This window comes from Cervus canadensis, chromosome X, assembly GCF_019320065.1.
Source record: "Cervus canadensis isolate Bull #8, Minnesota chromosome X, ASM1932006v1, whole genome shotgun sequence".
NCBI classification, from domain to species: Eukaryota; Metazoa; Chordata; class Mammalia; order Artiodactyla; family Cervidae; genus Cervus; species Cervus canadensis.
Window position 1 is genome coordinate 54,591,404 of NC_057419.1, and position 14,906 is coordinate 54,606,309.

Genomic DNA, 14,906 nt, shown 5'->3' on the forward strand with positions numbered 1-14,906 from the left:
AGATTTGAGGGCCTTAAGTTTTCTATTAACCCAAACACTAAAAATATTTGAAGAAATGTAAAGGTCAACCTTTTAACTAAATTTTTAGTTTGAAAATAGTTATTTTTCATAAAAATTGTTACTTATGCTAACATATAATGGGTTTATTCTTCTTTTTTCTCACTGAACTAATAAATATTTTGGAATTATCAGTTTTAATTTATAATTTAGTAAATATGAATACATATAAACCACATAAATAAAAGTTCTTTGGGATCCTCAATAATATTTAAGGGTATAAAGAGATCTAGAGTCTGAAATGTTTGTAAACCACTGATCCACAACAATCTTGATCTCTGAAGTCTATCTTCCAAATCCCAATCCTAAGTGATATATCCAAAATACAAATCTGCCCATATCATCTCTTGCTTGAAACTCTTCAATGAAATGTACATCCACAGGAGAATAGATAAATTGCTGTAGAGTGGAATAATAGAAAGCAAGTAAAATGAATGAGCGATAGCTACACATATCAATAGGATCTCACAATTATAATGTTCAGAGAAAAATGTTGAGAAAATACATGTAATATGATTCTATTTATATAACAAAAACATGTAAAACAGAGACTTCCCTAGTGACTGGAGGTTAAGACCACACCCCCTCCCCCCCAAAAAATCATGTAAAACAATACTATACACTGCTTAGTTGCTTAGTAAGGCATACCTATGTAATAAAGGGATAAAAATGCAGGAGAATGATATCATCAACTTTAGGACAAGGGCTAGCTCTGAGAGGGCAGAATGGGAAATTGAGGAGAGATATATAGAAGGCTTCAAATATGTTTGCAATATATTATATTTTTAGTTAATTTATAAACACATAAATGTTCACTATTCTTTATATCTTCTGCTTCATCTGAAATATTTCATTAGAAATTAAACAAATAAATCTTTAATAGTCCCCAGTTGCCTCTGAAGTAAGTTCAGCCTGCAAATCTTTTCAGCTTCATCTGCTCCTAGCCTTTGGTCTTTAGGCTCTAGTATTCATAAACTGCTTCACACATGTTTGCTTTGCTTATGCCTTTCCCTAATCTGAGAGGTCTTTTATGCCTTTATTTCCTTTATCAGTACCTACTTACCCTTCAGGTGTCACTCTTCTGAGAAGATTGTCACAAACTTCTGGCCAGACTAACTGTTCTTCTCTGTGCTCCCCAAACTTCTGGTGACTACCTCTATTGTGTCTATTAGAACATTATACTGAAATGGCCTATACATATCTTTAATCTCTAGCACCTAGCACAATGTTGGGGCAGAGAGTAAACATGAAATGCTTGTAGAACTAAGCAGATTGCCCCCAGTTGTGGGAATATGTACCAAGAAGCAAATGAATCCAACTCAAATCTCTGGTAGACAAATTCAATTTACCAGTTGCCAACTGTCCAGTGTAAAAAAAAAAACCAACCATGTGAAACTCAGCAAAGAATTTAAAGATGGGTAAATAAATGCCTGGGAATAGAAAACTATAAAGAGGAAAGCAGATGGGTATGGGGGTGGGGGGTGTGACTTGCCTTAAACATTCTATAAAACCAATGTAATCAAATCAAGATAAGAATAAACAAATAGATCTGAGTAACAGAAAAGTCCAGAATTATACAATATAATGTTAGACAAAGATGTTAGAATTATATGACATGAATTTTAAAGGAGTCATCATAAAAATGCTTCAATGAACAATTACAAACATGCTGGAAACAAGCAAAAGAAGTAGAGAGAGAAGCCATAAATAAACAAATGGAAATTATAGAACTAAAAAAATACTTCATCTGAAATATATAATGAAACAATGGATCCAACAGAAGAATGGAAACAATGAAGAAAAGAATCAGAGAATTTTAAAACAGGGCAACAGCACCCAACATAAAAAAGAGAAAGGAAACAGACTGAGTGAAAAATAAACTCAGGAACCCAACAAGGAACCTACTGTATATGTATAGCACAGGGAACTATATTCAATATCTTATAATAACCTATAAAGGAAAATAATCTAAAAAAGATATATACACATAAAATTTAATCATGTTGCTGTACACCTGAAACACTGTAAATCAACTATATGTCAGTAAAAATTCTTTAAAAGACCAAAAAATAAAGAACCATGCAATGGGACAGAAAAAAAGTCTCAGGAACCTGTGAGACTACAGCAAAATGTGTTATATTCATAGCATCAAAGACCCAGAAGAAAAGTTAAAGAGTGTGGGGCTGAAAAAGTATTTGAAGAAATAATAACTAAAAACTTCACTAATATGGCAAAAGACATAAACCTACACATTCAAGAAGCTCAGTGAACACATAATAGTATAAACCCAAAGAAATCCACACATTATTGTCAAATTGCTGAGAAACTAAATAAATAAAAAATATTGAAAGTAGCAAGAAATAACACATACTGGAGAAAAAATAATTTGAAGTATAGTCAAAATCTTTTCATACAGAAGCTAGAAGGAAGCAGCACAACATTAAAGTACTGAAAGAAAATAACTATCAACCCAAAATCCTATATCCAGCAAAAATCTTTTAGGAGTGAAAGGGAAATCAAGACATTTACAGATGAAAGAAAACTAAGAGAATCTATTGCCAGCAGACCTACCCTGAAACTCTAAGAAACTTCTAAGAGAAGGAATCCTGGAACACCAGGAAGGAAGAACAATGGAAGAGTAAAAATACAGGTAAAAACAACAGACTTTCCTGCTATATGGGTATTGAAATTATGTTTGACAGTTGAAACAAAAATTAAAGCATGATGTGATATGGATCTAATGTATGCAGAGGAAATATTTAAGGCAAATACATTTAAAGGGTAAAGAGATGTGAAAAGAGGTAAGGTTTGAACCTTTTCCTCAAACTGGTAAAATGTCAATTAAAATGTCAATACCAGTAGACTGTGGTAAGATTCATATATGTATGTATGTATATACATATATAGATATAAACATATTTACACATGTAAACACATGTACATATTTATCTATACATGTACATATGCATGTGTATACATGTATACACAAATATATTCACACATATAAAACTAGAGCCAACACTAAAAAAAACTATACAAAATCTGAAGCTAAAAAATGTATACGGAAATTAAAGGTGAAAAACAAAGTTGGAGGGCTGATACTTTCCAATTTCAAAACTTACTACAAATGTACAGTAACTGAGACAGTGTGATACTGTCATAAAGATAGACATACAGATCAATGGAATAGAATTCAAAGTTCAGAAGTAAACCAACATATGTCTATATGTCTAACATATGTCTATCAATTGTCTATAGTCAATTGATTTTTGACAAAGGTGTCAAGACAATTCAATGGGGAAAGAATGGTCTTTTCAAATGGTTCCAGGACATCTGGACATCTGCATGCAAAGGAATGAAATTGAACCCATATCTCATACCATACACAAAAATTAAATTGAAATGGATGAAGCACATAAACGTAGAACTAAGAAGAAAACACAGGTGTTACTCTTCATGACTCTGAATTAGGCAATGGTATCTTAGATATAATACCAAAAGCACAAGCAGAGAAAAAAATAGATAAACTGGATTTTTGTGCTTCACAGACCAACAGCAAGAAAGTGAAAAGACAATTCCAAGAATAAGCGAAAGTATTTGCAAATCATACATCCAATAAAAGTCTAATCCAAAATACATTAAGAATTCTTTTTTTCCCCAAAAAATACATAAAGAATTCTTACAACTCAACAACAGAAAGATAAATTACCCAATTAAAGAATGGGCAAAAATTTTGATTAGATATTTCCTTTAAAAAAGATATATAAACATCCAATAAGCACATGGAAAAATGTTTAAAATCAATAGCCATTAAAGAAACACAAAATAAAAATCTCAGTGAGCTACTACTTCACACCACCAGAATGGTTATAATCATAAAGATAGGCAACAACAAGTGTTGGGAAGGATGTGGAAAAACTGAGACTCTCACAAATCACTGGTGGAAATGTAAAATGCAGCTGCTTTAGAAAATAGTTTGGCAATTCCTTAAGAAGTTAAACACAGAGTTACCATATGACTCAGCAATCCCTTTCCTAAATAGATACACCCAAGAGAACTGAAAATATAATAACTGTTAGCACAATAACTTGTACATGAATGTTCATAACAGCACTATTCATAATAGGCAAAAGGCGAAAAAAACCCAGATGTCTATAAAATGATGAAAGGATAAACAAAATGTGGTGTATCCTTACAAATGGAGTACTTATCAGCCATTTAAAGAATGAAGTATTGATAAATGCTATAACATGGATGAACCTTGAAAATATTATGCTGGATGACAGAATCCAGACATAAAAGACCACATACTGCATGATTCCATTTACATTAACTATTCAGAAATGGAAAATTCATACACAAAGAAAAGTACAAAAGTGGCTGATAGGGGCTGGCAAGAAGGAATGGGGAGTGACTGCTAATAGGTACAAGGTTTCTTTTTTAAAGCAGTGAAAACTTTCTGGTATTAGTGCTGATGTTTGTACAACTTAATGAAAACCTGAATTGTACCCTTTAACAATATGGTAATTTTAATGGTATGTGCATTATATCTCAACTTTTTAAAAGGCACATTTAGGGGACTTTCCAGGTGGTCCAGTGGCTAAGACTCTGTGCTCCCACTGCTTCGGGCCTGGGTTGATCCCCAGTCAGGGAACTAGATTCCCACATGGCACAACTAAGACCCAGCACAGCCAAATAAATAAATAAATTTCTTTTAAAAAAGCACATTTAACAAAATGAAAACTACAACATATCAAAATATGTGACATAGCTAAATCCATGCTGAGGGGGAAATTTATAGCACTAAATACATTAAAAGGGAAAAAAATCTTAAGTCAATAATCTAAGCTATCATCTCAAGACTGAAAAAAAGGAGAGCAAAATAAACCCAAAGTAAGCAGAAAGGAAAAAAGATAAAAGCAGAAATCAACGAAATTGAAAACAGACTACATTGAAAATCACAATGAAACAACAGATGATTCTTTTAAACGTTCAACAAAATTGAAATTCACAGATTACTAACATCAAGAATGAAAAGAGGGTACACTAGAGACTTAGAAGATATCAAAAGAATAATAAGAAATACTATGAACAACTCTTCACATATAAATTTGACAACTTAGATAAGATGGGCCAATTGCTCCAAAAGCACAAACTATTACAACTCACCCAGTATAAAATAATTTGAATAGCCTAATAAAGTTTCAGGAAATTGAATGCTAATTAAAATCTTTCCCAAAAGGAAAGCTCTAGGTCCATATGGCTGCAGTAGAGAATTATACTGAACATTTGGAGAAAATTTAACACTAATTCTGAAACCAAGGAATTAAGAATTTAGATAGTCAAGAAAAATCTAAATAGAGAGACACACTGTGTTCATGGAAGATGCAACATACTAAAGATGTCAACTTTCCCCAAATGGAGACAGCTAGGTTTTTTCCCCCAAAATAGTCACACTCAGACCCCACTTCAGACCTATGAATTCATAATTCTAGGGGTAAAGCCTAAGCATTTATTGTTTCAGGAAAAAAAAAAAACTATCCCCACCCAGGTCATTCTGACTTATAGCTTACAATGCCAGTCTCTCCAGTCACTATCTCTAGAATCACGGGGCTGAGTCCTGTTTTCTGTCCACCAAGCTGACATCAGTTCAGTGCATAGAAGCCTATCAATTTCCTCCTGGACCTCCCCAAACAAGCACACTGGTCACCACTTTGGTCACCACTTGAATTTTTCTGATGTGCAATTCTGAGCCTATAACTGATATGAGAGGGGTATCTCACATTCAGGTCAAAACATTATGGGAAGGGGTTGGTTCTGGTGCCACAAGCTCCCTTCTTCTTCCCATATTCCTCAAACCCTCCCAGAGGGGCCCAGGGGAGACCTGTAGGAATGAAAAGTGTCTGTCCTTGCTTCACAGAACACTTGTAGCACTTGTCCACCTGGTCCCCAAAGAACATCTCATTCTGGTTAGAGGAGCTGCTCCAGCACTCAAAGAGAGTCAGGTTGGCATTTGTTGGACGGATCAGGTAGAAGATCTTCTCACCCTGAAACAAAGATGGAAGGGCCAAAGCTATCAAGGGAGTCTCCAAAAGAATATTCTCTCATGTTCCAGGACCATGTAGTATGCTAGAATTCTTTCTGTTCAAGGATCATTTATATACAAATATGGAAAACTTCAAAAGTTCCTTTTCACTTTGTACTTTTAAGCTTCTATAAGACTAATAAGAACAATCTGGAAAGGGCATTTCAAACAAAATTGTCAACTTAAGACAAATGTACACCAAAGGCTCCAGGAATACCAAATGAAAAATGTCCTCTACAGATGAGCAGATCAATACTATCAGCCCCAGGAGAATTTAAGGCCACATTACTAATGAGAAGAAAATTGAATTTGCCTTTAAATGCCATTTGCAGAGAGTGTTTCTTCTCACACCTGCAATCACAGCTAATAAAAGTTTAAAAGTTCAGTAATCACCCAAGGACTTCTGGAAGATTATATGTTGGGTGATTATCTGTTGGAAGAACATTTTATTTCTTAATTATGCTTTGCCTGGATAATCACCACATAGGTAGTTTGGCAGAAAAGAAAGAAAAACCCACTAGCACAAAAATCTTCCCAACCCATAGCTTGATTAGTTTAACCAATATTTCATGACAATACATTTCAATGTAGAAAAGCAACACTAGAAAATATCTACTGTACAACTGGAGAAATTTGAATCAGATCTGTAGATTAGATAATAGTACTATATCAATATTAATTTTGATTTTGATAACTATATTGTGATGATATAAGAGAATACCCTTGTTTTTAAGAAATACACACTGAATTATTACAAGATAAAGGGACATCATGTCTGCAAATACTTTTGAGTGTTTCAGAAAAAATATATATGTAAGATTATTTTATTATGTTTGCTTCAGAGAAAGAGAATATAATAAAATAGTAACATAGGAATTTGAGTGAAGGGCACACAGGAAATCTTCCCATTAGCAATTTTTCTGTAAAAAACTATTTAAAAATTAAAATGCTAATGGGGGAAGAGATAGGGAGTTTGGGATCTCCAGCTATATTTAAAATGGATAACCAACAAGGTCCTAGTGTATAGCACAGGGAATTCTGCTCAATGTTATATGGCAGCCTCAATCAGAGGGGAGTTTGGGGGAGAATGGATACATGTTTATGTATGGCTGAGTCCATTTGCTGTCCACCTGAAACTATCACAACATTGTTAATGGGCTATACTCCAAAATAAAAAGTAAAAAAATAAACAGTTATAACATTTGCATAATAGCACTTTCATTTACACACTCCAATTTCTTCATGATAAACAACTAGTTCAGGATTCGTGATCATTTGGACAAGAGCCATATCCAAGTTTTTGCTCTTTTCTTGGTATTTCTGATAAAAAAACTAAATAGCATGAACAGTGGTAGAAAACAATAAGTTATTTAAGAAATTTGTTTACCAGACCTCAAAAATCCTTTAGTCACTGACAATCAATATGCTAATTACAAAACTGTAACAACAACGTAAAGGGAAACTATAGGAAGGCTGACATTTAGAAAAAACCATCTCAGACTTCCCTGATGGTCCAGTGGTTAAGAATCTACCTACCAATGCAGGGGACACAGGTTTGATTCCTGATTCGGGAAGATTCCATATGTCTTGGGGCAGCTAAGCCTATGTGCCACAACTACTGAACTGCATTCTAGAGCCTGCAAGCCACAACTACTGAGCCTGTATGACACAACTACTGAAGCCCATGTGCCCTACAGCCCATGTTCTGCAACAAGAGAAGCTACTGCAATGAGAAGCCCATGCACCACAACTAGAGAGTAGCCCCCACTTGCTGCAACTAGAGAAAGCCTATGTGCAACAATGAAGATGCAGTGCAGCCAAAATAAATAAATAAAACTTTAAAAAAAAACCAAACACCTCATACATGCTCTATCTTCAGTGGTGGCAGTCATGCAACTATTTATACAATTGTCAAAACTCATCAAACTATGAACTTAAAATTGATGAATGTCATAGTACAAAAATTATAATTCAATAAATCTGGGAGGAGGGGGAGTGTCTCATGTTACCAGAAATTTCTGCAGTAAATATGGACATTTCCAAACCTAGAGGTAGGAGTACAGATTGGTTCAATTAAGATAACAGAGAAAACCTTAGAAATCTGTTGTTATTTTTTTAAAAAGTTAATCATCAAAACTATGAAGCAGAGACAACTTATACTGCATATCCACTCAATACCCAACCCTGATAAGAGTAGTTATGTGTAAATGTTACCCAAATAGAATCTGGGATGCAGGTAGGCCTTAGCAGCCTGTTTTATGCAACCACTTGAAACAAACAGGGAGGCCCAAGGCCTGGTTGTCTTCAGAAACCATACCCATTCTTACCTTGAGCACATGGTACCACACCGAGGTGCCACCAAAGTCAATGTGAAAGTCTGTATAGCTATCCCGAACGCTCATGAGGCAGTACTTCTGCACATTGGGCCTCTCAAAGATACACTCCTCTGGCCACAAGTTCTCCACCCATGAGAGCTTCCGAACAATCTTGGGTGTCTCCACAAGGTTAGAAAGCCTATCAAGGAAGGGGTGGAGAGCAGATGTCAGCTGATTGGGAATTGACAGTTGAAGCCAGTATAAAATGCCCCCCATCCTAGTGAGAATCAGGGAAGACAAAGAAGTTCTCTCCACAGAATTCCCAAGAGCACACAGTACACTTATTTTTGTAAGATAAGTCAGCATTCTCTTTCCACTCAGCTCTGGAAGTTCCAAGTTCCAGCTCCACAGCCATCCCCAGTCAAAGGTGATCATTTCCTCCACTGAATGCTCAGAATCTCCACACCCAGGCCCACTCACTTGGCACATGGTGTTTAACAGTATTGTACTGTCCCTATGTCATAGTGTCTTCTTCTTTATGAAGATTAAGTAGAGAAACCTGTCAGAGCTCAGTTCCAGGTAAAGACGTGTTTACCTGGGACAGTGGAGCTATTCGGGAGTTAAACAGTGACCATGCCACAATCTACATACCAGAAAAAAAAGGTCTAAGGAAGCTGTCCTGGATCTTGAAAGAGACAAAAATTAATTAAAACAGCCACTGAATAATCTATCCAATGCTAGAAACTGTAAAGGGGAAACATGATTTGGTTGTTATAATGTGAGCAACTACCCTAGAAAGTATAAACCAGCTCGCCATGCCAAAGGAAGAAACCACCCGGAGGAAGGGAGAGGAACACTAATACATACTCAGTATATACAAGTCCTAGGTACTCTGTGAGGCTTTTTACTTACCCCTGCCCCTCTTACCTGGTATCAGAGAATTCCAAACTAATAACATTGAGGACTTTCTCCCTCTTCCCGCTATAATAATATTTCACAAAATCACCAAGCTTCATCTTGCAGTCAGCCTGGCGGGCCACATCAATCACATCAATCTCTTTGTCAGAACCTGGAATAAAGAGATAGGCTCTGCACCAAGTGGCCTCAGGGACCAGGGAACACTCATCCCCTAACCGGTCCTAGAGTGACCTTACACTGAAAACTTCTCTCAATGTATTTGTCTACACATATATGGGAAGTGGAGGATTCCCTGGTGGCTCAGATGGCAGAGAGTCTGCCTGCAATGCAGAAGACCTGGGTTCAATCCCTGGGTCAGAAAGATCCCCTGGAGAAGGAAATGGCAACCTACTCTAGTATTCTTGCCTGGAAAATCCCATGGATGGAGGAGCCTGGCAGACTACAGTCCATGGGGTCGCAAAGAGTCAGACACATATGGGAAGTGGGGGTAGGTGTTCCTCACATTCTGCTTAGACCTATGTGCCAGGTCCAGACATTCTAGGGCAACAGAAATGCCTGACACATGGTCTCACAGTACAATCCATCTGCCTGGGTCCTGCTTCCTCACTTCTCTTCCTCTCCCCTAAAACTCATGTCCAGAATACAACTAGCATATGAGGGCAAAAGTCAAAGGCTTTCTCATCTCAACAGAGTACAGAGAGGTCATAAAAATCTTTGGAATTCCCCAGGTAAAACATGGGGCTCAGTCTGGAGTTTGTGGTCTATTAGGAGGAAAAGGAAAAAAGACCAGGATTTTGGTTCTAGCTTTGCCTAAGAATGATGGCAAGGTACATCACATCAGATTTCCAAGATGGCCAGAAAAGAAATGAAAACTGGAAGGGAAGGGTCATATGTTTTGTTGGGAGTGAACAATGTCACAGTTAAGAGGGTCTGTGGTGCTTACCAACATAGTGTTCCACATCCCTCACAGTGAATGACGGTGAGGGCAACGTCATCCCCAATCCATCCTTCTTCAAGACCAGGATGGGCACACTGAAGCTATTCTCTTCCAGGAATTCCACAGTCAGCTGACTTCCAGTGGGCTTCAGAATCACTTCATCTGAACTGTGGGCCACAAAAGAGAAAGCGTGAACCCTACAAGCTCTGCTACTGAAGGCCTCACTGGGTGCTTTCACTCACCAAAGGTGTGGGGTCTTCCTGAGGGGACCTAATGTGGGCTGGCAACTAATGAGTGGCATAAACTTCACATCCCAGCTAATAAATGACCTATCGAAGGCAAGAAGCCAGGCCATTGGCAGAGGTGGGAAGTTAAATCCAGGATATTCTGTCAATATGATGCTCTTGTCTAGATGACAAAGGAACAAATCAGTCAACAGCCTGCCCCAGAAGAAAAGACGTATCTGACAAGTTTAGCTGATTTACACTAACCCAGAGCAGCACCTTGGGCTTCCCTGGTAGCTCAGCTGGTAAAGAATCCACCTGCAATGCAGGAGACCTTGGTTTGATTCCTAGGTCAGGAAGATTCCCTGGAGAAGGGATAGGCTACCCACTCCAGTATTCTTTGGCTTCCCTGGTGGCTCAGGTAGTAAAGAATCCACCTGCAATGTGGGAGACCTAGGTTTGATCCCTGAGTTGGAAAGATCTCCTGGAAAATGGAACAGCTACCCACTCCAATATTCTGGCCTGAAGAATTCCATAGACTGTATAGTCCATAGGGTCGCAAAGAGTCAGACACGACTGAGCGACTTTCACTTTCAGAGCAGCACCACCCCATTTTAAAATACTGGAAAATAGAGAAAAGACTGATTTAGAAAACAAAAACAATTTTTACAACCATTCTCTTGACATACATAGTTAGTTAACTAGAAAACAGGGGTTTCTGGTTTTCTTAAAATCATGTTGGAGAAAAAGATGGGCTATTTGACAAATTGTGTTGGGATAAACATCTGGAAAAATATTAAGATCAATGTCTGGCTCATTCTTTACCTAATTCTAGATGGAACAAAGATTAAATTAGAAAAAAATAAAGCCACAGGGTAGAAAAAATTATGGAAAAAGACAAGGCCCAGTGGCCACTAAAAATAGTAATAAGTAAATTTAACTACCTAAAATTAAAAATTTTCTGCATGGAACGCTATTACAAATCAATAAGAAATAGGAAGTAACCCAACAGAAAAACTGTCAAACAATGTAAGCAGATAGGTAACAGAGAAGAAAAATAAAGATGACTTATAAATGTATCATAATATACATGCTTCCTTAATCACTAAAGAAATCCACATGGAGACAGTGAAATCTCATTTTTTATCTTATCAGAAAGGCAAAAAAAGTTTGATAATAAACAGTGTTAGCCAGGATAATAGGGAAATAGGCACCCTCACACATTGTTTAGTGGGAGTATGAAATAATGTGGTCACATTAGAAATAACCTAGCAATATCTACAAACATGTTTAAAGCATATACCCCTTAACCTAGCAGTTTTACTTTTAGGTAGTAAATCTACACATACTCTCACTCACATATGCAAACACTTAAGTACAAAGACATTCACTGCAGCATTTTTTTCCTAATAGCAAAATACTAGAATCAATTTAAATGTTCATCAAGAGGACTGCTTAAATAAATTATACATTCATACAATGGAGTACTAACTATCCATGAAAAGGAATGAAGAACATCGGTATATGCTGTTATGGATTGATCTCTAAGATACAGAATTTAGATTTTTAAAAAAGCAAGATATAGAACAGTGTTTCTATTTGTGTTTTTGAATTTTAAAAAAGGGGCAACACATACATTCATATATGTTTGTATAAGCAAAAACTATTTCTGAAAGAATGCATAAGAAATTGGTTGACTTTGGAGAAGGGACCTGAGGGGGTAGGGTAAAAACGAGACTCATTGCCTTTAAATAAAACAAATATTAAGTTGAAGAAACACTTATAATCCTAAATAACATTTCATTTACAGGAGAGCTGAAAATGGTCAAATGAATTAAAAACTAAGCAAAAGACAAGTGTTTTATTCATTAATTTTTCTAACTCATTATTTTTGTTCAAGTAATTTATTTTCAATAAGCCAATCTTAATTTTTTAAGGAAACAAATTTTTTCTTGATTGTAAAAGAAATACATGGCTACTCAAAAAAGTATTTTCCCAGAGAGTTTCCGCTTCTCTACAATGAGAGAATTAAACTTCCTGGTTTCTAAGACTCTTTCTAGTTATAGCATTCCCTGGGTACATGTAAATATCCTCTCCTGACTGAGGCAAAAACTGCCTCTCTATCTACTCAAAGTTTCTACAAGTAGACCTTAACATACTCTGTACATCAAATGAAATTCTGACAATAGTTCTCAGAAACTGACTAAAACAGAAGATCTCCCCACAAAGGGAACTCACAGAGCCGTGCAGACATCCCCAAATGATGGAGGCACCTAGTGCGACAGCCAGTGGAAAAGCTGAGAAGAGATGGGTCCCAGCTTCCCAGAACAGTAGCGTTCACTGGCCCTTGGAGTAGGGGGTCCTCACCTGTCAAAGGTCCTACTCCGGAGCTCTCGAATGAATGTAGGGCTTCCCGTCTTCACTGGTTTCCCCTTGTGTGTATCATGGCCTTTGGAAGATACACGGCGTTTTTTCACTAAGCCAGAAAAAGACAAGAGACTGAGTCAAAATGGCTACAGGATATGGTTCTAAAAGCAAAAGCCTCAGCAGATCCTGCTTCTCGTCCAATTTAACAACCCCCTGGAGCATCTGGAGTCAAGGAAGCCCTCATGGACTCAGAAAAGCACTTGGTGAGGATTGGTACTTCCTTTGGGGAATCCCTAGATAATGGAGGGAGGTGAAACTGCATTTCTGCCCTCTCAGTGGAGCAGCTGCTAGCCTACAGGGCCTACATAAGCTTCTATTTCCCAAGGGAGACAAATCTGAAGCACTCAGGCAAAGGCAATTTCCCTTCCAAGCTTCCTTTGCTTTGTCTCTCTGGATTGTCTTCTCTTTAAAACCCCAAGATCTACTTACTAATGGAGGGCCCATGTAAGACCTCACAGTTGGGACAGTGGTAGAGGTCAATGTCAGCAGCCTTCTCCTCTTCAACACCAACACAACTAGAAAAGAGAAAATCAGCCAATGTTTGTGGAAATTTTATTTTTTATAAGGTCTAGAACTGTGCTGTTCAATACATAATTAAGTAAAATTTTAAATGCAGTTCCTCCATCACTCTAGGAATATTTCAAGTGCTCAGTAGCCACATGTGGTTACCATATTGGGCAGATTATCAAACTGTTTTGTCAACGCAAAAAGTTCTATTACACCACAACAGTCCAAAATAATTACAACAGAGCTAAAAATGTACAGACAATAAAGCTTCATTAAGACTCAGAATGATCAAAGCTGGAAGAGACTCTAGAGCACTGCTGTCTGACAGAAATATAATGTGAGTCAAATATGTAATTTTAAATGTTCTAATAGCCCCATTAAAAAGGTAAAAAGAAACAAGTGAAATTAATTTTAATAATAATTTAATAATATTTTATTTAACCAGTATATCTAAAATATTATTCCTACATAAAATCAAACATTTAAATTTTATTGAGCAATTTATTAAATGAAAAGGAATGAAAACAGTGGTTCCCTTTCAGTAAAGGATTATATAACCTTATATAAGGTTATATATATATATATATATATATAAGGTTATATTATATAACCTTATTATATTATAACCATTTTTTCTTCCTTATCTGTATTTCCTAATTTTCTTTTTTTTTTTTAATTTATTTATTTATTTTTTCAGTGGGTTTTGTCATACATTGACATGAATCAGCAATAGATTTACAGGTATTCCCCATCCCGATCCCCCCTCCCACCTCCCTCTCCACCCGATTCCCCTGGGTCTTCCCAGTGCACCAGGCTCGAGCACTTGTCTCATGCATCCCACCTGGGCTGGTGACCTGTTTTACCATAGATAATATACATGCTGTTCTTTCGAAACATCCCACCCTCACCGTCTCCCACAGAGTTCAAAAGTCTGTTCTGTACTTCTGTGTCTCTTTTTCTGTTTTGCATATAGGGTTGTCGTTACCATCTTTCTAAATTCCATATATATGTGTTAGTACACTGTAATGGTCTTTATCTTTCTGGCTTACTTCACTCTGTATAATGGGCTCCAGTTTCATCCATCTCATTAGAACTGGTTCAAATGAATTCTTTTTAACGGCTGAGTAATAGTCCATGGTGTATATGTACCACAGCTTCCTTATCCATTCATCTGCTGATGGGCATCTAGGTTGCTTCCATGTCCTGGCTATTATAAACAGTGCTGCGATGAACATTGGGGTGCAGGTGTCTCTTTCAGATCTGGTTTCCTCAGTGTGTATGCCCAGAAGTGGGATTGCTGGGTCATATGGCAGTTCTATTTCCAGTTTTTTAAGAAATCTCCACACTGTTCTCCATAGCGGCTGTACTAGTTTGCATTCCCACCAACAGTGTAAGAGGGTTCCCTTTTCTCCACACCCTCTCCAGCATGAACATGC

General features: G+C 36.9%; 1 protein-coding gene across 7 annotated transcripts in view; it reads right to left on the bottom strand.

Annotated features, from left to right (window-relative positions):
- The window catches only part of PHF8 (PHD finger protein 8), a 101,487-nt gene that overhangs the window by 48,845 nt on the left and 37,736 nt on the right, over positions 1–14,906 (bottom strand). For all 7 annotated transcript variants that reach the window (XM_043458492.1, XM_043458490.1, XM_043458493.1 and 4 more), the window contains exons 3-8: positions 13,393–13,478; positions 12,904–13,012; positions 10,319–10,479; positions 9,385–9,526; positions 8,470–8,656; positions 5,942–6,104 (exon numbers count right to left, since the gene is read on the bottom strand). In XM_043458492.1, coding sequence (XP_043314427.1) covers positions 5,942–6,104; positions 8,470–8,656; positions 9,385–9,526; positions 10,319–10,479; positions 12,904–13,012; positions 13,393–13,478 — 848 coding nt within the window. The remainder of the gene's footprint in view (positions 1–5,941; positions 6,105–8,469; positions 8,657–9,384; positions 9,527–10,318; positions 10,480–12,903; positions 13,013–13,392; positions 13,479–14,906) is intronic.